This window comes from Taudactylus pleione, unplaced genomic scaffold, assembly GCF_031769625.1.
Source record: "Taudactylus pleione unplaced genomic scaffold, aTauple2 ptg001621l, whole genome shotgun sequence".
Lineage (NCBI taxonomy): Eukaryota > Metazoa > Chordata > Amphibia > Anura > Myobatrachidae > Taudactylus > Taudactylus pleione.
The window spans coordinates 12,814-40,434 of NW_028286018.1; the positions used below are offsets into that span (position 1 = coordinate 12,814).

Consider the following 27,621-nt stretch of genomic DNA (forward strand, 5'->3'; position numbering starts at 1 on the left):
GAGAACCCTGCCGCTGGTATCAGTGCAGCTGGGCCACCTCATCTGTATATGCATATGCCAAAAGCACCTAGAAAAGGTGCAAGAGATATGTCAGTAAACGGGCATAATTACGCGCAAGCACGACTCTGCACAGCCCTCCTTTCCGTCAACACGTTCTCAGTGAGCTTTGCTTTGGAGGCCCATGTTCATGTTACCTGGGTATTAACAACATCCATCCAGGAACTTGGATATAACCTCCGAACTGATTTTGCATCTCATGCAAAAATGTGTTCCCTTTTATGACTTTTCAAGGCCTGCTGGACACTGCGGTGGTCCTCTGCCCTGTCCCGAATCATCAGAGGGGGTTGGGCTTTGTGCTCTGATCCCTCTTTTATGCTTAAGTGGGATTGTTTCTTCTAGGCCATGTTGGATCTGATGGACCTTTAAACATTTCTTCTTCATATAACTTCAAGATGAAGTTCCTGATATCTGGATTCAGGCCATGTAGGGACAACTGGATTGTAAGGATGCTTACCTTGACATGTACGTTTGGGAGTGCCAACAGTGCTTCGTCTGCTTCATTTTCCAGGGAGTTCACTTTTCAGTTTTTTTTTTTGGTTTTTTTTTGCATTGCCATGTCCATGTCCCCATTGACCTCCATGTTTTTTTGGGGCCTCTGTTTCGATATGGTCCTACAGAGAGTTTCCTTTCAGCATTACAAGGTTTGTCCTCTCCAGTAGCTGATCTGCCCACTTCTGACCATCCTGTAAACGATCAATTAGTACTGCATGAAAGTGGTGGAGACTCTTGTATGTGACTCTGGAAGCCGTGCCATATGTGTATTTCCACGTGTACGTCATCCACCATTCACCTCTGTGTGCGTGGAGTAGGTACAATCCCTATATAGCCCTGAGTGGTACGAATCTCTGTCCCATTGTGACAGCTAGTCATTAAGGATGTGGAGAATCTCAGCACCCCGTAGGCATTGCTCCTCGGGCTGGGTAGTCAGGCCCAGGCACCAAGTGCCGCAGCTGTGGCTTATAAGAGCCATTGGTGGGGTAGTCTCAGCCCCTAGAGGATGAGAGAAGCATCTTGCTCCCTGTACTAAGTTGGGAATTATGTTTCCACCGATTCAGTGACCTAAATTCTTGGGTTGGGTTTACAGGGAAGTGGGCCGTAAGAGCTGTTGGTGCCTGGACGAATGGTCCCTCCATGCCAAGTTTTGTGGAACGATGTCCGGATCTGAGGGACTCCGTAAATAGCTTTATTGCTGCTATCCTTTGGTGCCATGACTCATAATTGGTGACATGTCTCATAAACTTTGTCGGGTCTTCCATGGCAGTTCCAGATTAAATTCCTTCACTGATGCACCCTGAACTTGTGGAAAGTTTTGACTGGGCTCTGATCTGGTCGAATGTTTGATGTATCACCCTCATAAACTCCCGTCTGGAGCTTCAGTCTTGGGTCACCTTGCGAAAGGCCCTACTTCAACAACATGGCTCCCCGATACCATGATTATTAAGAGGAACAGCTTTGGAGACTCCTTGCTCTGAGTTCTCTAAATGCAGACACTTAGGCTTTTTCCAGATGTGTGAGTGTTGTCGCACGGAGCTTCTGTTTTCCTTTATTTGCCTTTGATGTTCCCATTAACCAGAGGTCGGTGGTGCCAGCCTTGCGCCCTTGCAACTCCAAGTTGGCAGCACGTCACTTCTTGGTTGTGTCGCATTGTCTACAGATCTGTCTACCTTCACAGAGGTCATTGAAAGGGATTATGTAAATATCCTGCTGGATAAGGGCAGACATTTGTCGTATCTGTGTATCAGGGCTACCTGTCCCCTCTAGACTGACCGCCCATATACCAAATCAGTCAGTCCTTATTTAAGTGGTGCGTCTTCCAGCATCGGAGGGCCACCTGGTCGTCCCTGCATGCTCTTTCTAAATGTCACAAAGCTGACTTTGCTGCTTATGCAGAGGCCACATTTGGCTGAAGGCTGACTGAGCTGGCTGTTCATTCTCAGGCATTCCTTCCCTACTACTGAGCGTTGCTTTTGGACATCCCACCATCCCCATACTGATGAAGTAGAAATAACTTCATCATACTTACTGTTCAGTTGGGAGGCAATCGGGAAGCCGACTGCCTAAATACCGGCTTCCCGACTGTCTTATCCCGGCAAGGGTGAAACCGGGCGTCTAGATGTAGACGCCCACCTTTCCCCGACGCCGGGAGACAGGCGCCCGGCATCACGATCGTAGTGATGCCGGGCGCCGCGAGCGGACAGCCGCGCGGGGGGGGGGGAGGGTTAGGTTTAGGGCTCCCGGGGGGGGACTTAGGGTTAGGCACCCCCCCGGGAGGGTTAGGGTTAGGCACCCCCCCGGGGGACTTAGGTTTAGGCAGCGGGGAAGGGGGTGGTTAGGGTTAGGCACTTAGAGGGGGGATTAGGGTTAGGCACCCCTAAGGAGGGTTAGGGGGGTTAGGTTAGTGGATACTTACCTATCCACGATCGGGATTTCCAGCGCTGTCGGGCTTCCGCTGCGTGGCACTCTGCTTCTGTCGGGCTGCTGCTGATGGGAATCGAACCGCCGGCCATGCGGCCGACGGTATTTCATACCAATTCCGTTCAGTTGCTTTCCCCAAGGTTGCAGGAGGACGCAGGATAACCCATAGCGGAATGTGCAGTCTCTGTTCTACTCTACTTCTATGCTTGTCCGCTCGCTGGGCTGGTTGTAATCTGAGGAGGGTTGGATTTGTTTTTCCAGGGGTAAATCTATCTCTCTATCTGTCTTCCCCCCTATGGGCTTGCAAAAAGGGTTTTAGTGTTATCTACAGGTATCCCCCCGTTTTACAACTTTTACTTTTCGGCATCAAAGTGGTGCAGCATTTCAGAATTTGCTCCCTTTTTCCTTCAGGTGTTTTGGGAATGCTCTTGGGAACTGCATTATGGACAAAGATTATCTCCGTGCTGTGAACAAGCTGCCAAAGCTGGTGAGTAATGATGAACCAATGTACTACTCTCCTAATTGATATTCCATGGAAGACGGGTGTGCTATCACAACTGTCCACTGAGGGTCAGTAGAGTAATTGTCCCTTGACCACAGAAGAGCAAAATCATCCAGTTGACTTGTCAGTGTAAGTCCGGGCCCACTTACCCAAAGGATGCCGGCAAATGTGAGCCAGTAACTTCCACAACCAAATTATGGTAATGGCGCTGAATGAATCCAAATCCTAACGCCCTGTACAGAGAAGTGAAGTATTAGCATTGTTCAGCCGCTGGGGCTAGTAATACTCTACAAAATGTACACAAACTTAAGATCTACAATTCGCAGTCTTTGCAGCAATCCCCAAATAAGATATTGATATCCCAGAATACCATTTAGATGGTACAGTATTACTCAGACAAGAGCCTGGGTCTCTGCTGCAGCAGGATGGAACCTTGGGCTGTGCTGCTGGTCTGACATATAAAGGCTCCTGGCCGCTCTCCTTCCTAAGGCACAGCAGCCCTCACAGTGAAGGAGACCCCTTGCTGCAGTCTGAATCCTCCTTTTATATGGTACAGAACAGTCCTGACGGGTGCAGCCCCAACCATTACTTACTGGACATTTTGTATTAGTAATGTACTCCGGACCAGAGATCTATCCCAAGGCCGCGTGCACACGGGTGCTTTTAAGGCATCCCAGAGTCTCTTGCCGAGAGTAATGGTGCATACACAGGGTCAGGTCAGATAACGATATCGTTGTCTGATCGTCCTGCATGTGCTGGATGATCGATATCAATCATCCAGCACAGCACCAACCCCTAAACGACCCACGATCACTGGTCCCTAGAGTAACCCGGTCAATATCGACCAGGTTGGACTGCATGCACGGGCGATGGTCGTGATCGTTATCGACCATCCGTGCCTGCGCATCGTCCATAGTTTGGGGGTTTGAAGGGGCCAAAAAATGGACGATATGAACGATAAACGTTATAGTTTATATCGTGCTACAAAGTCTGACCGTGTGTATGCACCTATAGTTATATTCAAAATGATTTTATACCTTCTACTGTTTCCTCCTAACAAAACTCTCTTCTCCCTTCCAGCCTCAGGGAGATTTGGACGTGGCGCATACCAAGCGCCAAGATTTTGACGCTGCACTGGAAAAGGCGCGATATAATAGCTTTCTGCAGGAACAGAAGCCTGCGGATAACCCACATTTAGAGCCAGCTGAGCATCTGCAGCTGGGCTACAGCGACCAGTCTCCTTCCAAACGTCACCACGGGGGCAATGCCAAGCATAACCCGGAATCCAACCCAGGACCCAACCAGAGCTGTGCGAGGTACGCCCACAAATGCTCCCTATACAGCCAGTGACCGTACGCTCTGTAATACAAATATAGTATACAGCTGTTCACTGCGGCAGGCTATATGAAGAATCTTGGTATTTACCATTTTTGCATGGTTTGTTTCTTCAGGCTGCTACTAATAATTTATAATGCTGCACAGTGTCATGTGACTGCCATGGCAACCACAGTCACCCTGCACATGGTGTAGTGAGCAGAGAATGCCCCACTGAGCTCTGTCTTCACTATCTACTGGAAAATCCTTGTGACACTGTAACTGGCAGCCATGTTTTGTAACCTCCAGAGAGATTTTGATAAGGAGAAAAAAATGGACAGTTAAGAACATGGCTGTGAGATGCATTGTTAAAAGGTACTTAACTTGCCACTCATACATAAATAAACCTATATGGGACTGATCTTTAAATCTATGCAACAAGATTACGTAATTAAAAGGTTATAGTAACATATAGCTGTTTATAAGGTGTACTTTTTTTTGTCATTTAATTATACCATTTTTATAAATTACATTCAATTTTAAACCAGGTTGTGTTCCAGAAAAAAACGAATTGTGACCAGTCCGTGGGCACGTAAACCACAACATAAGTAAAAATTAAATTAAAAATGATAAAGTAGCCATTTGAATTCTTAGTGTCTTATTGTATAATTTGATTCTACTTATATATACCAACTGATGTATGTGAAAATCTTTTTGCAAAAAAATTCAATAAAAAGATTTATATAAAAAAAAAAAAAAATGATAAAGTGAAATAAAGATAAAACAAAACCAGAGTGAGCAGCACCGTGGGAGAGCACCCTGTACCGCGCGCACTCAGGACCTGATTCAGAGCCGGACGCTCTGAACGAGCGCCCGCTCTGAATCAGGGCGGTTTTTTTTTTTTCCATAGTGCGGCCTTTTGGCCGCTCGCATAGCTGTGGGTTACCACCCACAGCTTGTGCGAGCGTCCATGATGATGGTCGCGATGGTCAAGACCATCGCGACCATCGGGCTTGCGACGAGACCCTTGCGGTAGGGTCTCGTTGGCCGCAAGCTCTGGAGTGCTTTTGGCTCTATCAGAGCCAAAATCACTCCCACTGACATCACTAGTGATGTCAGTGGGGCCGGCCCCAGACGGTAGGCGTTCCCATGGGAATGCCTCCGTCTGGGGAGCCACGCCCCCGGCACGCCCACCAAAGGGGATATGCTGTCACTCAACATCGACAGCACGCCCCCTTTGGTGCGAGACCCGGAGCGATTGCTTGCCCGGCTTGCACGATGGAGCAGCCTCCGTCGTGCGCATGCGCACTTGCCCAACATCGACCCGCTTGCGAGCGCTCGTGAGCAGGTCTGAATCAGGCCCTCAGTTCCCTGTAAGACAGGGATAGAAAAGGGTGAGGAGCTTAAACAGCTTGAATTTTATTTTTTTTTTTTAAAGTGACAGTGTCCTAAAAAAAAAAAAAAAAAAACCCCAACTAGATCTCCCATGATCCCAGTGTGACCAGTCGGTTTCAGAATAAATAATGTAAGTATAACAATCCTGCTTTATAGACTAAACTGTTTTTTTTTTTTTGTGCCCCCACAGCTCTGGGTTCGAGTCGGGAGGATCAGAGATTGATGCCACATTACAGCGCAAACTGCGACAAAAGCAGTTACAGCAGCGGTTCCGCGAGGAGATGGAGAAGAAACAGACCCTGGAGTCCGTGACGTCACTAGAGCCAGGACAGGGTGGTAAGAGGCGGTGACGTTGTCCCCCCCCCCCCCCGTACAACCGTCCATGGCTAGAACAAACCATGGTCTCACAATGATTATAGAACAAATAAACGTAAAAATAAAATTTCTACTTCAGGGTCCATAGGGTATCCACAGGATACCTTGGGGTATAGGTGTGACGTCAGTCGCAGGGCACCAAAGAGTTAAGCTTTCAGCCTCCCAGGATGCACTAGGTCCCCCTCCTATACCCCGCCCCCGGGCCAAGGCACCTCAGTTTAGTTTGGTGCCCGGCCGGAGTCGGGTGCACCTGTTGGAGTGGGGGCTAGAAGAGCCCCTGAAGCTTATTCTTCATGCAGCTGTGGCTGCACAACTGGATGAACAGCATGGACAGTCAGTCCTGACGTCCATGCTGTCTTCCCTACACCCCGCCGGTACCAGAACGCCGGTACTGATCCGGGGATGCTGGTGGGCGTCTGGGGTCACAGCTAGCGGTGACCCCAGATGCTCCGGACCATGGCCGGATTCAAGGGGGACAGAGGTAAGCAGCGGGGTCCCGCGGTGGGTCCCCGCTGATCACATGGTCCTAAGTCCCCAGGCAGGGGGCTCCCTGGGGACTGGCTGCAGCGTGGAGCCAGGCGACCAACCTGCGCTTCCACTACCCCCTGGGACAGCGGACCGCAGCAGAGCGGTAGCGCTGCGGCGTCCCAGGGGTTAAATGCATGCCAGGGGAGCGCGCCTTCCCTGTCTCACAGCCGGCGCCTCCCCCGCTGCACACAGCCCTCTCTGCATGCTGCCGACTGGTCCTGTGGCAGCGCTCCTCCCCCAGGCCAGCCTCCTCTCTGCTCCTCGGCGGCCATCTTCTCCAGAACGCATGGTGAACGCTGCTGGAAGCGCTGGACGGAAGCATCGTGGTCTGGGTCCCCCCGCATACCTCTCCTCCGCTGTGGTCAGGTCTGTGTATGCAGCGCTGTGTCCTACCAGGCCCTGTGTCTGTGTAGTTGAGTGATCAGCGCTGTTAGTGCAGGAATTGTTATTTTTCTGCATTGTATGTGACTGTGCTAGCGCTGCTGCCTGTAATCTTTTCTTCTCTAAACTGTCAGCTTTATTACTGTCCCTGTTCTTTCTGCTAAAGCCCTTGCGGTGCGGTGCTGCAGGGTGGTCTCTCGCCTATTTAATACTTAATTGGTGAGAGAGGTCACATACGTGGTGCCATCATGTCTGAAAGTGATTTTCCCCTCCGGCTACAGTGTACCACGTGCAAAGTACCGTTAGCGGAGGGGGAGGGTAGCGCGGAGGGCCTTTGCCGGCAGTGTTTGTCCATGGCGCGGCCTATTACGGTTACAGCACCGGTACAGGAGCCGCCCTGGGCTTGTTTCGCTCAGGCGTTAACAGCTTTAGTGGGCCAGTTAGCTCCGCAGCCCGCGTTTACTCCGATGGGTTTGTCCCAGCAGTCTGTGGTGTCGTCACCCATGCAGGGGTTCCCACGACAATTGGTGGTACCCCACAGTCTCCCTATTTCCCCGCTCCCGGGTTCTCAGGAGCCAGCGTGGGTTAACTCCCTGACGAGTTCTGTACAGCACTTGTCGGATGTGTTGCAAGGGGAGTCTGTGATGCGGTCTCATAAAAGGCCGGTGGCGTCTCTGTCCGCTCCTTATGAGGATGACGAAGGGACGTCTGATGATGGGGAGATTCTAGATCCTTACGATCCGGAACCTCTCCATACTAAGGACGCTGATGCTAAGTCCAAAGTATATATTCCTGGACTTATTCGGGCGGTCCGCACAGCCTTGGTGATTGAGGACGAAGTTCCCCCAGCGGCTAAATCTAAGTATGCCTTTTTCAAAGATGTGAAGGGCGATGCCACAGTCTTTCCTCTTTCGGGTCAGTTGGTGGACCATTTAGAGGAGGCGTGGAAACAACCTGGCAAAAGATACCAGCCGCAGAGACGCCTGGCGGTGGCTTATCCGTTCGCGGATAATTATTTTGCGAAGTGGGAATCCCCTCCACAGGTGGATTCTCACGTGACCCGTCTTGTCCGTAGTGCCACATTGCCGATGCCATCCATGTCCTCCCTTAAGGATGCTACGGACCGCAAGGTAGAAATCTGCCTGAAGTCCGCTTATTCCCTTGCAGGGGGGGCAGCACGGCCGGCTATGGCCATTTGCTGGGTTGCCAGAGCGATGGAGCGCTGGGCGGATTCATTAGAGGCTTCTTTTGAATCCGACTGTCCGGCCGATCAGGCGGAGTTGATTGGCAATCTCCGTGATTCGGCCACCTACATCAACGAGGCGGCTCTAGACATTAGTACTCTGGTGTCTAGAATTTCTTCAGCAGCGGTAGCTGCTCGTCGCACCTTGTGGCTGCGATCCTGGAAGGCGGACGCAGATTCCAAGAAAGGTCTGGAAGCGTTGCCGTTTACCGGAGAAGTTCTCTTCGGTCCGGATCTGGATAAGATTGTGGCCACGCTGGCGGCAGCCAAATCTGCCTGTCTCCCGTCGGCCGCTGCTCCTTCTGGTTCGGGACCATCGTCCTTTCGGTCATCTAGGGCCCAGGGCAGGCCCAAACCACAGTCGTTTCCTCGACAGGCTGGCCCTAAGAAATCGGTCAAGCCCCGGAAGCAGGCATGGAGTACCAGACGTCCGGCCCCCAAGCCAGATGACAAGCCTGCGGCCTGACGGTCCGGGCCTCCCTTTGGGGGATCCCAGGGTGGGAGGCCGCCTGCTACAGTTCGCCCAGTGTTGGTCGACCACTACGACAGACACTTGGGTTCTGGAGGTGGTTTCCCACGGATACGCCCTCTCCTTCCGGCACAGACCCCCGGCTCGCTTCTTCACCACGGGTCTCCCATCAGACCGGAACAAGGCTACGGAGCTGCGGAAGGTATTGCACACTATGCTCCAGGCTGGAGTTATAGTGGCGGTTCCATTCTCCCAGAGGGGCCAGGGTTTCTATTCAAATCTATTTTTGGTACAGACACCCAATGGGTCATATCGTCCGATTCTCAACCTCAAAGCACTCAACAAGTCTTTGCGGGTCCCGAAGTTTCGGATGGAGACCCTACGGTCCATCATTCTGGCGCTGGAACCTGGGGACTACTTGGTGTCATTGGACATACAGGACGCTTACCTGCATGTCCCTATTCTTTGGCGCCATCAACAGTTCCTCAGGTTTGCAATCAGCAGCGACCACTTCCAGTTTCGGGCGTTACCTTTTGGCCTGGCAACAGCACCACGTGTTTTCACCAAGGTGATGGCGGTCATGGCGGCTTCTCTGCGGCTGCAGGGAGTCCGCATGTTGCCGTATTTGGACGACCTGTTATTGGTGGCAGGATCTCCAGAGCTCCTGTTACGCCACTTGGACCTGACCATTGCACTGCTGCAACGGCACGGCTGGCTAATCAACTGGCAGAAGTCCACTCTAATCCCGTCTCGGAGGATTCTGCATCTTGGAGCCTTATTGGACTCGGGACAGCAAAGGATCTTCGTGACGGAGGACAAGATCTCTGCTTTACAGTCAAGGGTGCGCAGTTGTCTGCACAGCCGCCGGGTGTCCTTACACTCGGCGATGAGGTTACTGGGCTCCATGGTGTCGGTGTTCGACATGGTGGAATACGCCCAGTTTCACTCCAGACCTCTGCAGCACCTGATCCTGTCCAAGTGGAACGGGCTGACTCAGTCTCTGAAGTTCCAGACGATTGTGCTCACCCAGGAGGTTCGCCTGTCCCTTACGTGGTGGTTACAGACGACCCACCTCAACAAGGGACGTCCGTTCTGGGTTCCAAATTGGGTCCTGTTCACAACGGACGCCAGTCTTCGGGGCTGGGGAGCAGTTTCGGGTCCACACTTGTTCCAGGGCAGGTGGACGCCGACAGAAGCGGAGCTTCCAATAAATATCTTGGAACTCCGTGCGGTCTTCAATGCTCTCCAGCAGGCACAGCGGTTTCTCCAGGGTCGCCCGGTGCAGGTCCAGTCGGACAATGCTACCACCGTGGCCTACATAAACAGGCAAGGAGGAACTCGCAGTCGGGCGGCTCTCGTAGAGGTCTCTCGGATCCTGGTTTGGGCGGAGCGCAATCTTCCGGCCATATCAGCGGTCTTCATCCCGGGAGTGCTCAATTGGGAGGCGGACTTTCTAAGTCGCCAGGACGTTCATCCGGGGGAATGGTCCCTGCACCCGGACGTTTTTCAACTACTGGTGGACAGGTGGGGTCTTCCAGAAATCGACCTCATGGCGTCCCGGCACAACAACAAGTTGCCGGTGTACGGGTCTCGCACAAGAGACGAAGGGGCGTCTCTGGTGGATGCTCTGTCCGTCCGGTGGACGTTCCGGTTCGCATACCTGTTCCCTCCGGTCTCCCTTCTTCCACGGGTAATCCGGAAATTCAAACAGGAAGGAGGGACGCTCCTGTTGATAGCTCCCGCGTGGCCCAGACGGCACTGGTTCTCAGACCTTCAGGGTCTGTCCGTGGACATTCCTCTGCGGTTGCCGCTACGACCGGACCTTCTGTCTCTTCACCCGGACCTGACTCGGCAGTCTTTGACGGCGTGGCTGTTGAGACGGCCATGCTGAGGTCCCGGGGGTTTTCCAGCTCTGTGGTGCGTACCATGTTACGAGCTCGGAAACCGTCTTCCGCGAGGATATACCATCGCGTGTGGCATACGTTCTTCCAGTGGTGTCGACCGAGAGGTTATGCACCGCGGGAGTTTCGTCTGTCTCGGATTCTCGCCTTCCTGCAAGCGGGACTAGATCATGGGCTTCGCCTTGCTTCTTTGAAGGTACAGGTTTCGGCCCTATCTGTCTGGTTTCACCGTAGGATTGCTACAATCCCGGATGTGCGCACCTTTATGCAGGGTGTTCTCCGCATTCAGCCGCCCTTTGTTCCACCTGTGGCGCCTTGGGATTTGGCTGTGGTCCTGAGGGCTCTCCAAGGACCGCCGTTTGAACCACTGGGCTCAGTGGATCTTAAATGGCTAACAGCTAAGACTGTTTTCCTTCTGGCCATTGCTTCGGCCAGACGTGTTTCTGAGTTAGGGGCTCTTTCTTGTAGACCCCCTTTCTTGGTTTTTTATGGGAACAGGGCAGTGCTCCGCACTCGGCCCGAGTTTCTTCCCAAAGTTGTTTCCCAGTTTCATATTAACGAGGAAATAGTTGTTCCGGCCTTTAACTCACCGGGTCTTTCCGTGGGTGAGGCCTCTTTGGATGTTGTGCGGGCCTTAAGGACTTATGTTGACCGCACTTCTTTGTTTAGGAAGTCGGACGCTTTGTTTGTCCTCTTTGGCTTCCGTAAAAAGGGTTGGCCTGCTTCAAAGCAAACTTTGGCAGCCTGGATCCGTATGGCTATTTCTGAAGCTTATCTTCATGAAGGCCTACCGGTCCCTCCTTCTCTGAAGGCTCATTCCACTAGGTCTGTGGGTCCTTCGTGGGCAGCTCGACGTGGTGCCTCGGCAGTTCAGATCTGCAAGGCTGCTACGTGGTCTTCTGTCCATACCTTCGTGAGGTATTACAGGTTTGACACCTTCGCCTCTCAGGATGCTTCCTTCGGGCGGCGGATTCTCCTTTCTGCACAGGAGCGTCCCCACCCTTAAAGGATACTGCTTTGGGACATCCCCAAGGTATCCTGTGGATACCCTATGGACCCTGAAGTAGAAAATATGAGATATGGTAAGAACTTACCCTTGTTATCTCTATTTCTACGAAGTCCATAGGGTTCCACAGGACTCCCGCCCTGTCGCACCTGTGCTGCAGATGGGCTTTGCTCTGGTCACCGGTTTTCCGTCTCCCTCTGGTGAGAATGTGATTCTTGTATGTGTCCAGATCTTTGTTCTCTCTCTTCCTTCTCCTCCTCCGGCCTATGGCTTGGTAACTAACTGAGGTGCCTTGGCCCGGGGGCGGGGTATAGGAGGGGGACCTAGTGCATCCTGGGAGGCTGAAAGCTTAACTCTTTGGTGCCCTGCGACTGACGTCACACCTATACCCCAAGGTATCCTGTGGAACCCTATGGACTTCGTAGAAATAGAGATAACAAGGGTAAGTTCTTACCATATCTCATATTATCTTTATAATGGTCCATAGGTCGCTGGAGAAACGGGGGGTAAAAAATTAACTTTTTTATTTCATAGCATTATTCTCACCTACAGCATATTACCTTACGTACATTGTAGTATTAGATAACGTGTTTTCCCCTTCCAGGCACAACGAACGCTCAGAGGGTCCCTCTTCTAGCCCACAGCACTCCGGCGGCAGCGCAGGCCTTGTCCGTCCCAGAGGACGAGTACCTGGCAGGTGAGACTGGCAGCTTCTGGAAATCTGAGAACCGTTCTCTCCTAGATGTGAGGCCGCGACCGCATTGTAGTCTTATAAATAAATAGTTATCCTGTGGTCTAGTGTAGTTCCTGCGCACTAACAAGGCGTGAAACAAACGGCTCGTTCACACCTATCCTCAGCCGCTAAGCCTGAGCACTGCAAATATAATGTGTCCTGGGCACGTTCCCACTCGCACCATTGCGTTATAATAACACCATAAAATAGAGCGCAGATTTAGCTGTGCCTCCGCCTGTGTATGCACAACGCCACTACAATGACTGAATTAGTAAAACAAAAAAAAAACAATGTATGGTAAAGGAGTTAAAGCATCGCTAAAGTGTGTGTCATTTCTCATGGGTTTTACCCATTCGTCAGTGTTTATGAGCCCTAAAGAGACACGTTTTAATCAATGGGTCCAACGCAGAGTGGATCGCAAAATGGGCACAAATTACGGTCAGAATAAACGCTCGCAAAGTGACCATACTTTTACCCATATGTCGAGTTTTAGCTGCAACGGAATTGAGGTCCTCAATTCGGGATGCGGTCGAAATGCCGACCGCCGGCTTCCCGACTGTCAAATCCCGACGCCTGTCATTAGACCTACTCCGGGAGCCCGACGCCCGGCATACCGAACGAAGGTAAGCCAGGCGCGGATAGCCACGGGGGGGAGGGATAGGTTAGGGGCTCTCAGGGGGGATTTAGGGTTAGCCCCCCCCCCCCCAGGAGGGTTAGGCTAGGGGAAGGGGTTAGGCACCCCCGGGGAGAGGTTAGGGTTAGGCACCCCCCCCCCGGGAGATTTAGGTTTAGGCTGTGGGAACGTGGGGCGTTAGGTTTGGGCACTTAGGGGGGTTAGGCACTAGGGAGGGAGGTTAGGGTTAGGCACCCCTAAAGGATGGTTAGTGGCGGGAGTAGGGTTAGTTTATATTTAACCTATTTAGCTGTCGGGATCTTCACTGCTGCCGGTCTTCTGGTGTCGGGATTTCATACCGATCCCCTCCTTTCAAGGTTAACAATTACGCCCACTCTATGACCGGAAGACGTCACAGACCTTTACCACTGAAATTACGTATAGCAAATGCTTTGCAGCTTAATATTTATTTCAATTAGAAAACTTATCTTGTACAGCAATAGCACCCCCATATCCTGCGTTCGGATTAAATCTCCTCTCCTACCCTCCAATAAAAATATAGCTTTGAGAATACGAAACACTCGCAGAAGCATTTTTCTTTGCTAAGGAGGTGAAGGGCGCGCCAATCAATGCTAGATCCGACAGCCATCACCGTTACCTGCCACAGTATGTGCACCCGCCCCCTTGACCACCTACAAGTAATCCGTCTGTCCTGTGCGTGATTCCACCTCCACCTCCTCATAACTCTGTATGTGAGCACATTTACACAAACTTACCGTACCTGTAATAAACTGCCCCGTCTCACCCCAGGCCTGCCCGTTCCATTGTAACATATTCAGAAACCGCGGCAAGCGGCAGAAAGTAGTAAATCAGCATGGGCGCAGTTGCGTATTCGCACAGATCTGGACATGCGCAGACCGTATTTGCGCTCCAATGATTCTCTTAGTGCTCCTATTGCATCAGCCCCAATGATAACTATTTAATGTCGTAACTTTCCTGCATTTTTATTTAAAAGTAACTTTATTTGTATGAAACGAATTTAGTGTATATGCTTATTTAACCAGACCTGTTTTCCGTCTTGCTATTTTGCTTTTCATCGTGATCAGCAAGTGTCATATCGACTAAAATAGCTTCTAAGTCACTTATCCATAAGGCACTGATTGTGTTATTGATAACGAGACAGAAGGTGACATAAGACGGGCACCTTCTGTTGTCCTGGAGGCTGACAATGCTACTTCTCTTCCATCCTGTGGGAGACACTGGGATGAGCACTGGTATTGCCCCCATGCATTCAATAGTGCCTGGCACAGCCAGGACCTGACTCCTGGCATTGGAGCTCTCCTCACCTTCTCCCTCAGCAGCTGATGGCTGACCGCAGCTAACGTCACTAACCAGCTGCCGCACCTCCGGTGATTGCCGTCTCTGTGCCCAATGGCACCAGCAGCGCAGTGTTTCTGTGGTCAGGTCTTGCGGTTGCAGAGGACGGTCCCCCCAGAGACCATGTCTTATAAAGAGCAACAAAATGGTCCTCAGCCTGCGCTTAGTATAACTGCCAGCGATCACTGTGGCGGAAAATAGGTAAAAATTAATCAAAGAATATAAGAAACTAAGTGCCAGAAGCGCCGTACTTCATCTGCAAGCACTTGGGTAAAGCCGAGGGGGAGACTTTGGGCTGTATTAAATTAGCGACGAAAACGGAAACTGGAGATAAGTGAAAAAAAAAATGCAAAGTCCCTGAACCCTTTGGACACCCCCCCCCCCCCCCCAATGATAAAGTACCCATTAAAAATCTTGTAAGTTGCGCACTTTGACATAAAATTACCGCGCAATTTTGGGTGAAAAAGAAAAAAAAAAAAACGTTCAAAATGTTAGGAAGCAATTTTTTTTCCAGGAAATGACTGTTCCACGTAAATTGGGGGTACGCTAAAATGGGTGCAAATATATTTTCGTGTCGTACATGTGCAATTTTATGAATGGTAAAAATACGCCTGCTGCGACCGCGTGCGATGTTTAAAATACTTCACACATCCATAACGTCCCCCGAAAAATCAGACCCAATACATTAAAACCATTTTCAACATTTTTTTTTACCCAAAATTTTTGCAGTCGTTTTTCACCAAAGTGCCCAAACACAGGGGTCATTTATCATTAGTGGGGGTCCTGTTTTTTGGCGAAAAACGGCCGTTTTCGCTGCTAATTGAATACGGCTGTTTGTGTAAAAATCTTTAAATGTCCAAACTCTTGACTCCAATCTACCCCTAGATTCCTCCACGTTCTTATACAAATGTTACATTGCAACCACTGTAAACTGTTCCTAATGTTACCTAAAGTAAAGTGCTTTTACAGTGCAGTCTGGAGATTGAGCCATGAAAGTAATAACAGCACTGTGGTGTGATTGGCACCGGTCACATCGTCCTGACAGCAGAAGCAGGCGCTGACTATAAGATCATCGGTCATAGGGCCTGATTCAAAGCCGGACGCTATTTGCGAACGGTCGTTCATAAAAAGGGGCCGGCTATTTAAAGTGAGCGCTCGCTCTTTGCGGTCTGTTGACGTCTCTATGTCTGAGCGAGCGAGCGAACGAAACATGCGCTCACTATTTTGTAAAGACGCCCCCTGGCCGCTCGCATCCTACGTCATCTCCGCTATTTATTAGATTAATCGAGTACATCGAAAGGCGTATGAACTGCTCGCAGTGCTTGTGGTTGGATTTCCCTACCGCAATCATGCGAACAGTTCAGGCTAAGAAACAACCAAGTGACGTGGCCGATGACGCTGCTTTGTTAATTATGCACACCCTTAAAACGCCCATTTTGACCGTTTGGCACGCCTGCGTTCGGATCTCCACTCCCCGTTTTCAAGCACCTTCCTCTGTTACCACCCACAAACGCCTCATCCTGTCACTCAAATTAGCAGGCACTCGCTATTTTGCGAGCGCTCGATTTCCGACCGCAATGACTGGTTGGCGCATGCGCATTACGACCCATGCGAAGATCACTCGGAGCGAACGAGCGGCCGCTTACGAGCGGCTCTGAATCAGGCCCATAGTGAGGAGTCAGCAGTCACAGCAATCAGGAGAGGATCTGCACAGCTGTAGTTTTATTATGTAATAAATAAAAATAGCTTTATCAAGAGGAACTTTAACATGCTAATTATTATTTTTTTTTAGATCTGTTGCAGATTGGCCGTAATCGTTAATTCATTAAGTAGTTTCTCACTGCATGCTGTCATATTTGTGTGACACTACCTCCCAAGTCACTGACTTGGAAGAGCAAGTAAACAGTGCAGTTAGCAGTAATTTATGTCACAGTAATCTTCAGTTCTCTGTCTGTGAGGGGACACAGGATTCATCACTAAGATTAATTGGCGCTGCCCACAGGACTCGACCCGTATCCCTTAGTAATTGGCGCTTATCGTGGCACATTGGTAAGTGTTGGATCTGGAGGTAAACCCCTAGCAGCCTGCCTGGCCAGCAGTGACCCCTGTTGCTGTTGCTTGGCATTTGGGCAGAGAATCCAGATTGGTCTGTGGAATGCCACTCCTTACAATCACACTATGAAATATAATGTCTTATATACATGGTGCCACCTGCGTTCCTTGGCACCACTGATAGCAGAATGACATAATACATGGGTTATTAGACAGGACGGTTATAGACAAAGTACAAGCTTTTCAAGTGTACAGCATTCTAATCCACAGGCTACAGAGTTACATGAAGACCACAGAGGGAGAGAGGGCCCTGCTCTCAAGAGTTTACAGTCTAGAGCAGAGGTTCCCAAACGTGGTCCTCAAGGCTCCCCAACAGTTCAGCTTTTAGAGATATCCATGGCTGGCTGAGCACAGGTGACTTAATTAGTACCTCTGTCAATTTGATTTAACCACCTGTGCTCAACCATGGATATCGCTAAAACCTGAACTGTTGGGGAGCCTTGAGGACCGCGTTTGGGAACCTCTGATCTAGAGGATACCATTTACCCGTCTGCTGAAGATGTTTTTCTACTTCAGGGTCCATAGGGTATCCACAGGATACCTTGGGGTATAGGTGTGACGTCAGTCGCAGGGCACCAAAGAGTTAAGCTTTCAGCCTCCCAGGATGCACTAGGTCCCCCTCCTATACCCCGCCCCCGGGCCAAGGCACCTCAGTTTAGTTTGGTGCCCGGCCGGAGTCGGGTGCACCTGTTGGAGTGGGGGCTAGAAGAGCCCCTGAAGCTTATTCTTCATGCAGCTGTGGCTGCACAACTGGATGAACAGCATGGACAGTCAGTCCTGACGTCCATGCTGTCTTCCCTACACCCCGCCGGTACCAGAACGCCGGTACTGATCCGGGGATGCTGGTGGGCGTCTGGGGTCACAGCTAGCGGTGACCCCAGATGCTCCGGACCATGGCCGGATTCAAGGGGGACAGAGGTAAGCAGCGGGGTCCCGCGGTGGGTCCCCGCTGATCACATGGTCCTAAGTCCCCAGGCAGGGGGCTCCCTGGGGACTGGCTGCAGCGTGGAGCCAGGCGACCAACCTGCGCTTCCACTACCCCCTGGGACAGCGGACCGCAGCAGAGCGGTAGCGCTGCGGCGTCCCAGGGGTTAAATGCATGCCAGGGGAGCGCGCCTTCCCTGTCTCACAGCCGGCGCCTCCCCCGCTGCACACAGCCCTCTCTGCACTGTGCTGACTGGTCCTGTGTCAGCGCTCCTCCCCCAGGCCAGCTTCTCTCTGCTCCTCGGCGGCCATCTTCTCTGCAACGCATGGTGAACGCTGCTGGAAGTCTGGAAGGAAGCATCGTGGTCTGGGTCCCCCCGCATACCTCTCCTCCGCTGTGGCTCAGGTCTGTGTATGCAGCGCTGTGTCCTACCAGGCCCTGTGTCTGTGTAGTTGAGTGATCAGCGCTGTTAGTGCAGGAATTGTTATTTCTCTGCATTGTATGTGACTGTGCTAGCGCTGCCTGTAACTTTTCTTCTCTAAACTGTCAGCTTTATTACTGTCCCTGTTCTTTCTGCTAAAGCCCTTGCGGTGCGGTGCTGCAGGGTGGTCTCTCGCCTATTTAATACTTAATTGGTGAGAGAGGTCACATACGTGGTGCCATCATGTCTGAAAGTGATTTTCCCCTCCGGCTACAGTGTACCACGTGCAAAGTACCGTTAGCGGAGGGGGAGGGTAGCGCGGAGGGCCTTTGCCGGCAGTGTTTGTCCATGGCGCGGCCTATTACGGTTACAGCACCGGTACAGGAGCCGCCCTGGGCTTGTTTCGCTCAGGCGTTAACAGCTTTAGTGGGCCAGTTAGCTCCGCAGCCCGCGTTTACTCCGATGGGTTTGTCCCAGCAGTCTGTGGTGTCGTCACCCATGCAGGGGTTCCCACGACAATTGGTGGTACCCCACAGTCTCCCTATTTCCCCGCTCCCGGGTTCTCAGGAGCCAGCGTGGGTTAACTCCCTGACGAGTTCTGTACAGCACTTGTCGGATGTGTTGCAAGGGGAGTCTGTGATGCGGCCTCATAAAAGGCCGGTGGCGTCTCTGTCCGCTCCTTATGAGGATGACGAAGGGACGTCTGATGATGGGGAGATTCTGGATCCTTACGATCAGGAACCTTTCCATACTAAGGACGCTGATGCTAAGTCCAAAGTATATATTCCTGGACTTATTCGGGCGGTCCGCACAGCCTTGGTGATTGAGGACGAAGTTCCCCCAGCGGCTAAATCTAAGTATGCCTTTTTCAAAGATGTGAAGGGCGATGCCACAGTCTTTCCTCTTTCGGGTCAGTTGGTGGACCATTTAGAGGAGGCGTGGAAACAACCTGGCAAAAGATACCAGCCGCAGAGACGCCTGGCGGTGGCTTATCCGTTCGCGGATAATTATTTTGCTAAGTGTGAATCCCCTCCACAGGTGGATTCTCACGTGACCCGTCTTGTCCGTAGTGCCACATTGCCGATGCCATCCATGTCCTCCCTTAAGGATGCTACGGACCGCAAGGTAGAAATCTGCCTGAAGTCCGCTTATTCCCTTGCAGGGGGGGCAGCACGGCCGGCTATGGCCATTTGCTGGGTTGCCAGAGCGATGGAGCGCTGGGCGGATTCATTAGAGGCTTCTTTTGAATCCGACTGTCCGGCCGAACAGGCGGAGTTGATTGGCAATCTCCGTGATTCGGCCACCTACATCAACGAGGCGGCTCTAGACATTAGTACTCTGGTGTCTAGAATTTCTTCAGCAGCGGTAGCTGTTCGTCGCACCTTGTGGCTGCGATCCTGGAAGGCGGACGCAGATCCAAGAAAGGTCTGGAAGCGTTGCCGTTTACCGGAGAAGTTCTCTTCGGTCCGGATCTGGATAAGATTGTGGCCACGCTGGCGGCAGCCAAATCTGCTTGTCTCCCGTCGGCCGCTGCTCCTTCTGGTTCTGGACCATCGTCCTTTCGGTCATCTAGGGCCCAGGGCAGGCCCAAACCACAGTCGTTTCCTCGACAGGCTGGCCCTAAGAAATCGGTCAAGCCCCGGAAACAGGCATGGAGTACCAGACGTCCGGCCCCCAAGCCAGATGACAAGCCTGCGGCCTGACGGTCCGGGTCTCCCCTTGGGGGATCCCAGGGTGGGAGGCCGCCTGCTGCAGTTCTCCCGGTGTTGGTCGTTCACTACGACAGACACTTGGGTTCTGGAGGTGGTCTCTCACGGGTACGCCCTCTCCTTCCGGCACAGACCCCCGGCTCGATTCTTCACCACGGGTCTACCATCAGACCGGAACAAGGCTACGGAGCTGCGGAAGGTATTGCACACTATGCTCCAGGCTGGAGTTATAGTGCCTGTTCCATTCTCCCAGAGGGGCCAGGGTTTCTATTCAAATCTATTTTTGGTACAGAAACCCAATGGGTCATATCGTCCGATTCTCAACCTCAAAGCACTCAACAAGTCTTTGCGGGTCCCGAAGTTTCGGATGGAGACCCTACGGTCCATCATTCTGGCGCTGGAACCTGGGGACTACATGGTGTCATTGGACATACAGGACGCTATGGCGGTCATGGCGGCTTCTCTGCGGCTGCAAGGAGTCCGCATGTTGCCGTACTTGGACGACCTGTTATTGGTGGCAGGATCTCCAGAGCTCCTGTTACACCACTTGGACCTGACCATTGCACTGCTGCAACGGCACGGCTGGCTAATCAACTGGCAGAAGTCCACTCTAATCCCGTCTCGGAGGATTCTGCATCTTGGAGCCTTATTGGACTCGGGACAGCAAAGGATCTTCGTGACGGAGGACAAGATCTCTGCTTTACAGTCAAGGGTGCGCAGTTGTCTGCACAGCCGCCGGGTGTCCTTACACTCGGCGATGAGGTTACTGGGCTCCATGGTGTCGGTGTTCGACATGGTGGAATACGCCCAGTTTCACTCCAGACCTCTGCAGCACCTGATCCTGTCCAAGTGGAACGGGCTGCCTCAGTCTCTGAAGTTCCAGACGATTGTGCTCACCCCGGAGGTTCGCCTGTCCCTTGCGTGGTGGTTAAAGACGACCCACCTCAACAAGGGACGTCCGTTCTGGGTTCCAAATTGGGTCCTGTTGACAACGGACGCCAGTCTTCGGGGCTGGGGAGCAGTTTCGGGTCCACACTTGTTCCAGGGCAGGTGGACACCGACAGAAGCGGAGCTTCCAATAAATATCTTGGAACTCCGTGCGGTCTTCAATGCTCTCCTGCAGGCACAGCGGTTTCTCCAGGGTCACCCGGTGCAGGTCCAGTCGGACAATGCTACCACCGTGGCCTACATAAACAGGCAAGGAGGAACTCGCAGTCGGGCGGCTCTCGTAGAGGTCTCTCGGATCCTGGTTTGGGCGGAGCGCAATCTTCCGGCCATATCAGCGGTCTTCATCCCGGGAGTGCTAAATTGGGAGGCGGACTTTCTAAGTCGCCAGGACGTTCATCCAGGGGAATGGTCCCTGCACCCGGACGTTTTTCAACTACTGGTGGACAGGTGGGGTCTTCCAGAAATCGACCTCATGGCGTCCCGGCACAACAACAAGTTGCCGGTGTACGGGTCTCGCACAAGAGACGAAGGGGCGTCTCTGGTGGATGCTCTGTCCGTCCGGTGGACGTTCAGGTTCGCATACCTGTTCCCTCCGGTCTCCCTTCTTCCACGGGTAATCCGGAAATTCAAACAGGAAGGAGGGACGCTCCTGTTGATAGCTCCCGCGTGGCCCAGACGGCACTGGTTCTCAGACCTTCAGGGTCTGTCCGTGGACAGTCCTCTGCGGTTGCCGCTACGACCGTACCTTCTGTCTCAGGGTCCTTGTCTTCACCCGGACCTGACTCGGCTGTCTTTGGCGGCGTGGCTGTTGAGACGGCCATGCTGAGGTCCTGGGGGTTTTCCAGCTCTGTGGTGCGTACCATGTTACGAGCTCGGAAACCGTCTTCCGCGAGGATATACCATCGCGTGTGGCATACGTTCTTCCAGTGGTGTCGACCGAGAGGTTATGCACCGCGGGAGTTTCGTCTGTCTCGGATTCTCGCCTTCCTGCAAGCGGGACTAGATCATGGGCTTCGCCTTGCTTCTTTGAAGGTACAGGTTTCGGCCCTATCTGTCTGGTTTCACCGTAGGATTGCTACAATCCCGGATGTGCGCACCTTTATGCAAGGTGTTCTCCGTATTCAGCCGCCCTTTGTTCCACCTGTGGCGCCTTGGGATTTGGCTCTGGTCCTGAGGGCTCTCCAAGGACCGCCGTTTGAACCACTGGGCTCAGTGGATATTAAATGGCTAACAGCTAAGACTGTTTTCCTTCTGGCAGTTGCTTCAGCCAGACGTGTTTCTGAGTTAGGGGCTCTTTCTTGTAGACCCCCTTTCTTGGTTTTTCATGGGAACAGGGCAGTGCTCCGCACTCGGCCCGAGTTTCTTCCCAAAGTTGTTTCCCAGTTTCATGTTAACGAGGAAATAGTTGTTCCGGCCTTTAACTCACCGGGTCTTTCCGTGGGTGAGGCCTCTTTGGATGTTGTGCGGGCCTTAAGGACTTATGTTGACCGCACTTCTTTGTTTAGGAAGTCGGACGCTTTGTTGTCCTCTATGGCTTCTGTAAAAAGGGTTGGCCTGCTTCAAAGCAAACTTTGGCAGCCTGGATCCGTATGGCTATTTCTGAAGCTTATCTTCATGAAGGCCTACCGGTCCCTCCTTCTCTGAAGGCTCATTCCACTAGGTCTGTGGGTCCTTCGTGGGCAGCTCGACGTGGTGCCTCGGCAGTTCAGATCTGCAAGGCTGCTACGTGGTCTTCTGTCCATACCTTCGTGAGGTATTACAGGTTTGACACCTTCGCCTCTCAGGATGCTTCCTTCGGGCGGCGGATTCTCCTTTCTGCACAGGAGCGTCCCCACCCTTAAAGGATACTGCTTTGGGACATCCCCAAGGTATCCTGTGGATACCCTATGGACCCTGAAGTAGAAAATATGAGATATGGTAAGAACTTACCCTTGTTATCTCTATTTCTACGAAGTCCATAGGGTTCCACAGGACTCCCGCCCTGTCGCACCTGTGCTGCAGATGGGCTTTGCTCTGGTCACCGGTTTTCCGTCTCCCTCTGGTGAGAATGTGATTCTTGTATGTGTCCAGATCTTTGTTCTCTCTCTTCCTTCTCCTCCTCCGGCCTATGGCTTGGTAACTAACTGAGGTGCCTTGGCCCGGGGGCGGGGTATAGGAGGGGGACCTAGTGCATCCTGGGAGGCTGAAAGCTTAACTCTTTGGTGCCCTGCGACTGACGTCACACCTATACCCCAAGGTATCCTGTGGAACCCTATGGACTTCGTAGAAATAGAGATAACAAGGGTAAGTTCTTACCATATCTCATATTTTATTAAACACCCTATTTTATTACTTGTTACACTTTGCCTATTGTGTTGCTGTGCCAGAACCCACCTGTGGGCATAGAATATCCCAAATGGAGCTACAGTGGATCCGGTGCTGAGGCCGTGTTATGTCTGCAGATTATTACCACTTACAAAGGGATACATGTTACGTTTACACCAACCTAACATCATTAACATGTCTGTAAAACATCAGGGCTGGCAATGTGGTCATCGTCAGAATATTTAAATAATCCCCACCTGACTATTGATCAGAGTCGGACTCGCCTGTGTTGCGGAATACAGGACTTATGTCCTAGGTGGAGCAAAAAATATAGTAAAAGTTACATATTTTCCCTCCAATTAAACAATTTAGGAAAAAAAAATATATATATTTATTTTTTTTATCCATAGTCTTGTAGCTATTCATTTAAACTGTGCTTAATATTTGTTGTTTATCTAAAGTAGAGGTGAGCAGCTCGGATCTTCCTGCCAAGTTGGATTTGAAAATTTGGCAATAGCTAATTTTGCAGGAAGCTGTTGGGGAATATCGGGAATAGGTCACTTTGCCTCGTTCTCACTTTGGGAGGAAGATCCTGAGCTGAATATCAGCAGGCTCATCTCTAGCTCTAAAGAGATTTACAGACTAAAATGTTATCCATTTTTATAAACTGATTTACAGCTCAGACAGGGCGGAATATCAGTGATGTTATGTGTATGTTAATTGTATATTATCTGCATTTAAATTTATTGTGTTCTGTGTTTGGGTACAGTGGCGTCTTGTAATCCTGTCCTGCGTTTGGGTAGAGTGGCGTCTTGTAATCCTGTCCTGGGTTTTGGTACAGCGGTGCCTGGTAATCCTGTCCTGGGTTTGGATACAGTGGCGCCTGGTAATCCTGTCCTGGGTTTGGATACAGTGGCGCCTGGTAATCCTGTCCTGGGTTTAGATACAGTGGCGCCTGGTAATCCTGTCCTGGGTTTATATACAGTGGCGCCTGGTAATCCTGTCCTGGGTTTGGATACAGTGGTGCCTGGTAATCCTGTCCTGGGTTTGGATACAGTGGCGCCTGGTAATCCTGTCCTGGGTTTGGATACAGTGGCGCCTGGTAATCCTGTCCTGGGTTTATATACAGTGGCGCCTGGTAATCCTGTCCTGGGTTTGGATACAGTGGTGCCTGGTAATCCTGTCCTGGGTTTGGGTACAGGGGCGCCTGGTAGTCCTGGGTTTGGGTACAGGGGCGCCTGGTAATCCTGTCCTGGGTTTGGGTAGAGTGGCGTCTGGTAATCCTGTCCTGCGTTTGGGTAGAGTGGCGTCTGGTAATCCTGTCCTGCGTTTGGGTAGAGTGGCGTATGGTAATCCTCTCCTGTGTTTGGGTAGAGTGGCGTCTGGTAATCCTCTCCTGCGTTTGGGTAGAGTGGCGTATGGTAATCCTCTCCTGTGTTTGGGTAGAGTGGCGTCTGGTAATCCTCTCCTGCGTTTGGGTAGAGTGGCGTCTGGTAATCCTGTCCTGCGTTTGGGTAGAGTGGCGTCTGGTAATCCTGTCCTGCGTTTGGGTAGAGTGGCGTCTGGTAATCCTGTCCTGCGTTTGGGTAGAGTGGCGTCTGGTAATCCTGTCCTGCGTTTGGGTAGAGTGGCGTCTGGTAATCCTGCCCTGGGTTTGGGTACAGTGGCGTTTGGTAATACTCTCCTGTGTTTGGGTACAGTGGCGTCTGGTAATCCTGTCCTGTGTTTGGGTACAGTGGCGTCTGGTAATCCTGTCCTGTGTTTGGGTACAGTGATTTCTGGTAATCCTGCCCTGCGTTTGTGTACAGTGGCGTCTGGTAATCCTCTCCTGTGTTTGGGTACTGTGGCGTATGGTAATCCTGTCCTGGCTTTGGGTACAGTGATTTATGGTAATCCTGCCCTGCGTTTGGGTACAGTGGCGTCTGGTAATCCTCTCCTGTGTTTGGGTTCTGTGGCGTCTGGTAATCCTCTCCTGTGTTTGGGTACAGTGACGTCTGGTAATCCTGCCCTGGGTTTGGGTACAGTGGCGTCTGGTAATCCTGTCCTGCGTTTGGGTACAGTGGCGTCTGGTAATCCTCTCCTGTGTTTGGGTACTGTGGCGTCTGGTAATTCTCTCCTGTGTTTGGGTACAGCGACGTCTGGTAATCCTGCCCTGGGTTTGGGTACAGTGACGTCTGGTAATCCTGCCCTGGGTTTGGGCACAGTGATTTCTGGTAATACTGTCCTGCGTTGGGTACAGTGATTTATGGTAATCCTGTCCTGCGTTTGGGTACAGTGATTTATGGTAATCCTGCCCTGCGTTTGGGTACAGTGGCGTCTGGTAACCTGTCCTGGGTTTGGGTACAGTGATTTCTGGTAATCCTGCCCTGCGTTTTGGTACAGTGGCGTCTGGTAATCCTCTCCTGTGTTTGGGTACAGATGATCCAGAGCTTTGGGATATCCCGCTAGACACCCTAGTGGTGGATAATTTCTCCAATGGCAGCATCCAATCCTCTTCAACCTCCCTGCCGGCTCCTGTAACCCCCCTTGGACAGCATCAGATGATGACACGGAGCAAGACCCCTCAACGCCCAAACAGCACACGCCAGGGAGTGCGGCCAATCTCATGGAACCCCGCACATGGGAACCCAGCTGGACAGCAGAAAACAGGTGTAGTAATGTGTTCTACAGACATTTTATCATTGATCACTTCTGTTCAGTTATGGCGTAACAAGAGACCCCAATGCAAAGTACAAGCTGTAGCCCCTCTTCCCACCTTACTAACCTGGGGAGACTGAGTGGTGAAGAGGAAAAGGGGAGCCTGTCATGTTCTTCACTGAACCTCAGTTGGCCGGTGGCGTTTAGTGCAGGACAGAAAATAGGGCCCTATTCACCTCTTCATCTCCTGCTTCATTGTAACAGTGGATCCTGTAGATTCTGGAACCAGACTTCATGAGTTCGCCCCTGCTATTATTGCCAGGTAGTAATATTTCCTAATAACGCTGCAGGCAATGCCAACTTTAACGCAAACCAAGCGCCTGTCCAAAAGTGTCTGTGCAGGTCCATACACCTATATAGTGGTCCCCAAACCCGGCCCGTAGGACCACACTCAGTTCATGTAACACCTGCGCGCCTTCTAGGCGGTCTGCAAAATTTGATCTGTTAGGAGACTACAGGGAAAATGTATCAGCTTGGAGAGAGATAAAGGGCCTCAGGTATCAACGAGTTTTGTCACTCACAATGAATGATAAAACTCGCTGCGTATGGTAAATTGTGCCCCAGCCAATCAGCTCCCAACTGTCATCTTTCAAACAGATGACAGTTGGTGATTGGCTGGAGCACCATTTATCATATGCAGCGAGTTGTATCACTCGTAAGTGATAAAACTCATTGATAAATAAGGGCCAAAGTACCAACCAATCAGGTCCTAACTGTCATGTTACAGGGCTGTGTTTGAAAAAATGGCAGTTAGGAGCTGATTGGTTGGTACTTTATATCTCTCCATGGTTTGACCCCCCCCCCCCCCCCCCCAAAAAAAAAGATAACAAAGTGCAGTAATAACTCCTTCATAGTCCCTAGGGACAAAGTGAAGGCTGTAAAGGGTAGGGTGCAATATGAGTAGTTACGTGGGGGGCAGGCAGATTTCCATTGTGTCAGTATCACCATTTGTGTGTCTTTGGTAGATAAAAGCCCTTATGGGCAGAACCCGGGTCTCGTCATGAAGAAGAGGCGGCTGGATCATTCGTGATGGAAATCACCTCCAGGCGCCCCTGTAACTTGGAGCCGCAAACTCTTGTGGAACCTTGATGGACCACCAGGATATTACTATATGCTGTGCACGGCCTCCTTTATAGATCATGGATTATTGGATATTGCCAGCGACAGGCACTTAGTAACTTGAATTTACCACACTGGACACAGTAATTCTAACTTACCAAGGATAAAAAATGTTTTATTGGGTAAATATTACAGTTGCTTTCATTTGTACAGACTCTTGTTTTTTAGTCAGTGTTTTACAGTATTGGATGTTTTTATAATCTTCAATAAATTGTATTAATGTTATTATACCTGGGCCAGTAGCTGTCACCAAGGTTGTTTGACGTATTTCAGTATATGTGCAGCCTTTGTGCATACAGGACGCAGCAATCTCTTCCCGACTGCCTGGGAAATGATGAGGCTTCTGCAATGAGATGTGATCTAACGGCTCGATTCAGACCCGCTCGCTAGATGCGTACGCTCACACCCAGCGTAAGCAAATTCAGCAGAGGCAGGCGATTGCACGGCAAGACATTAGCACGCCCACTATGTCTTGGCGTGCGATCACGGTGTGTATGCATCCATCGGTACCATCGGATGCGATGGCATCGCTTGTGGTTGACCATATCATGTCGCAAGCACTGTGAGTTCTTCAGTGTGAATACCAGCCAAGTGACGTATACTATGACGCTCAATGCTAATTATGCACGCCTCTTAAACGGCGTTGAGACACGCCTGCGTTCACATCTCCACTCCCCCCCGTTTCCATCGTCCAGCCCCTGTTACCACCCACAAACTGCTTGTTATGTCACTCAGTCTAGCGAGCAGTCTATGCACAGCGAGCGAATGCTTCCCGATCGCCTGGACTAGTCGCGCACTGCCACACGTACGCATGCGCAGATTGCGAGCCATCGGCAGCTATGAGTGAATGCAGCCTAGCGAGCGGGTCTGAATCGGGCCCTGAGTTTCTACTGTCTTATGTAGATATAACACGACCATTACAGGCAGCCATACAGACGAAATAGAAAAAAAAAATCTTCTGTTTGCCGCTGGGCATAATATACAAATATATGAAATAACTGTTACCCCTCTGTAAGCAGGCTACCGGGTTATTAGGGGGGGGCTGCAGGTAGTGTCGGAAACCCCGTCCTGCAT

General features: G+C 51.3%; 1 protein-coding gene across 1 annotated transcript; it reads left to right on the top strand.

The window, feature by feature from the left end:
- Window positions 1–399: 399 nt before the first annotated feature.
- On the top strand, window positions 400–26,751 carry LOC148442095 (DNA repair protein RAD52 homolog; the record flags this gene model as incomplete). Its single annotated transcript, XM_088464236.1, has 8 exons — window positions 400–500; window positions 1,634–1,752; window positions 2,887–2,962; window positions 4,058–4,293; window positions 5,877–6,022; window positions 12,194–12,286; window positions 25,150–25,380; window positions 26,394–26,751. Coding segments are annotated over 8 exons (1,067 nt in total), but the record flags the coding sequence as incomplete, so codon positions are not given.
- Window positions 26,752–27,621: the final 870 nt, after the last annotated feature.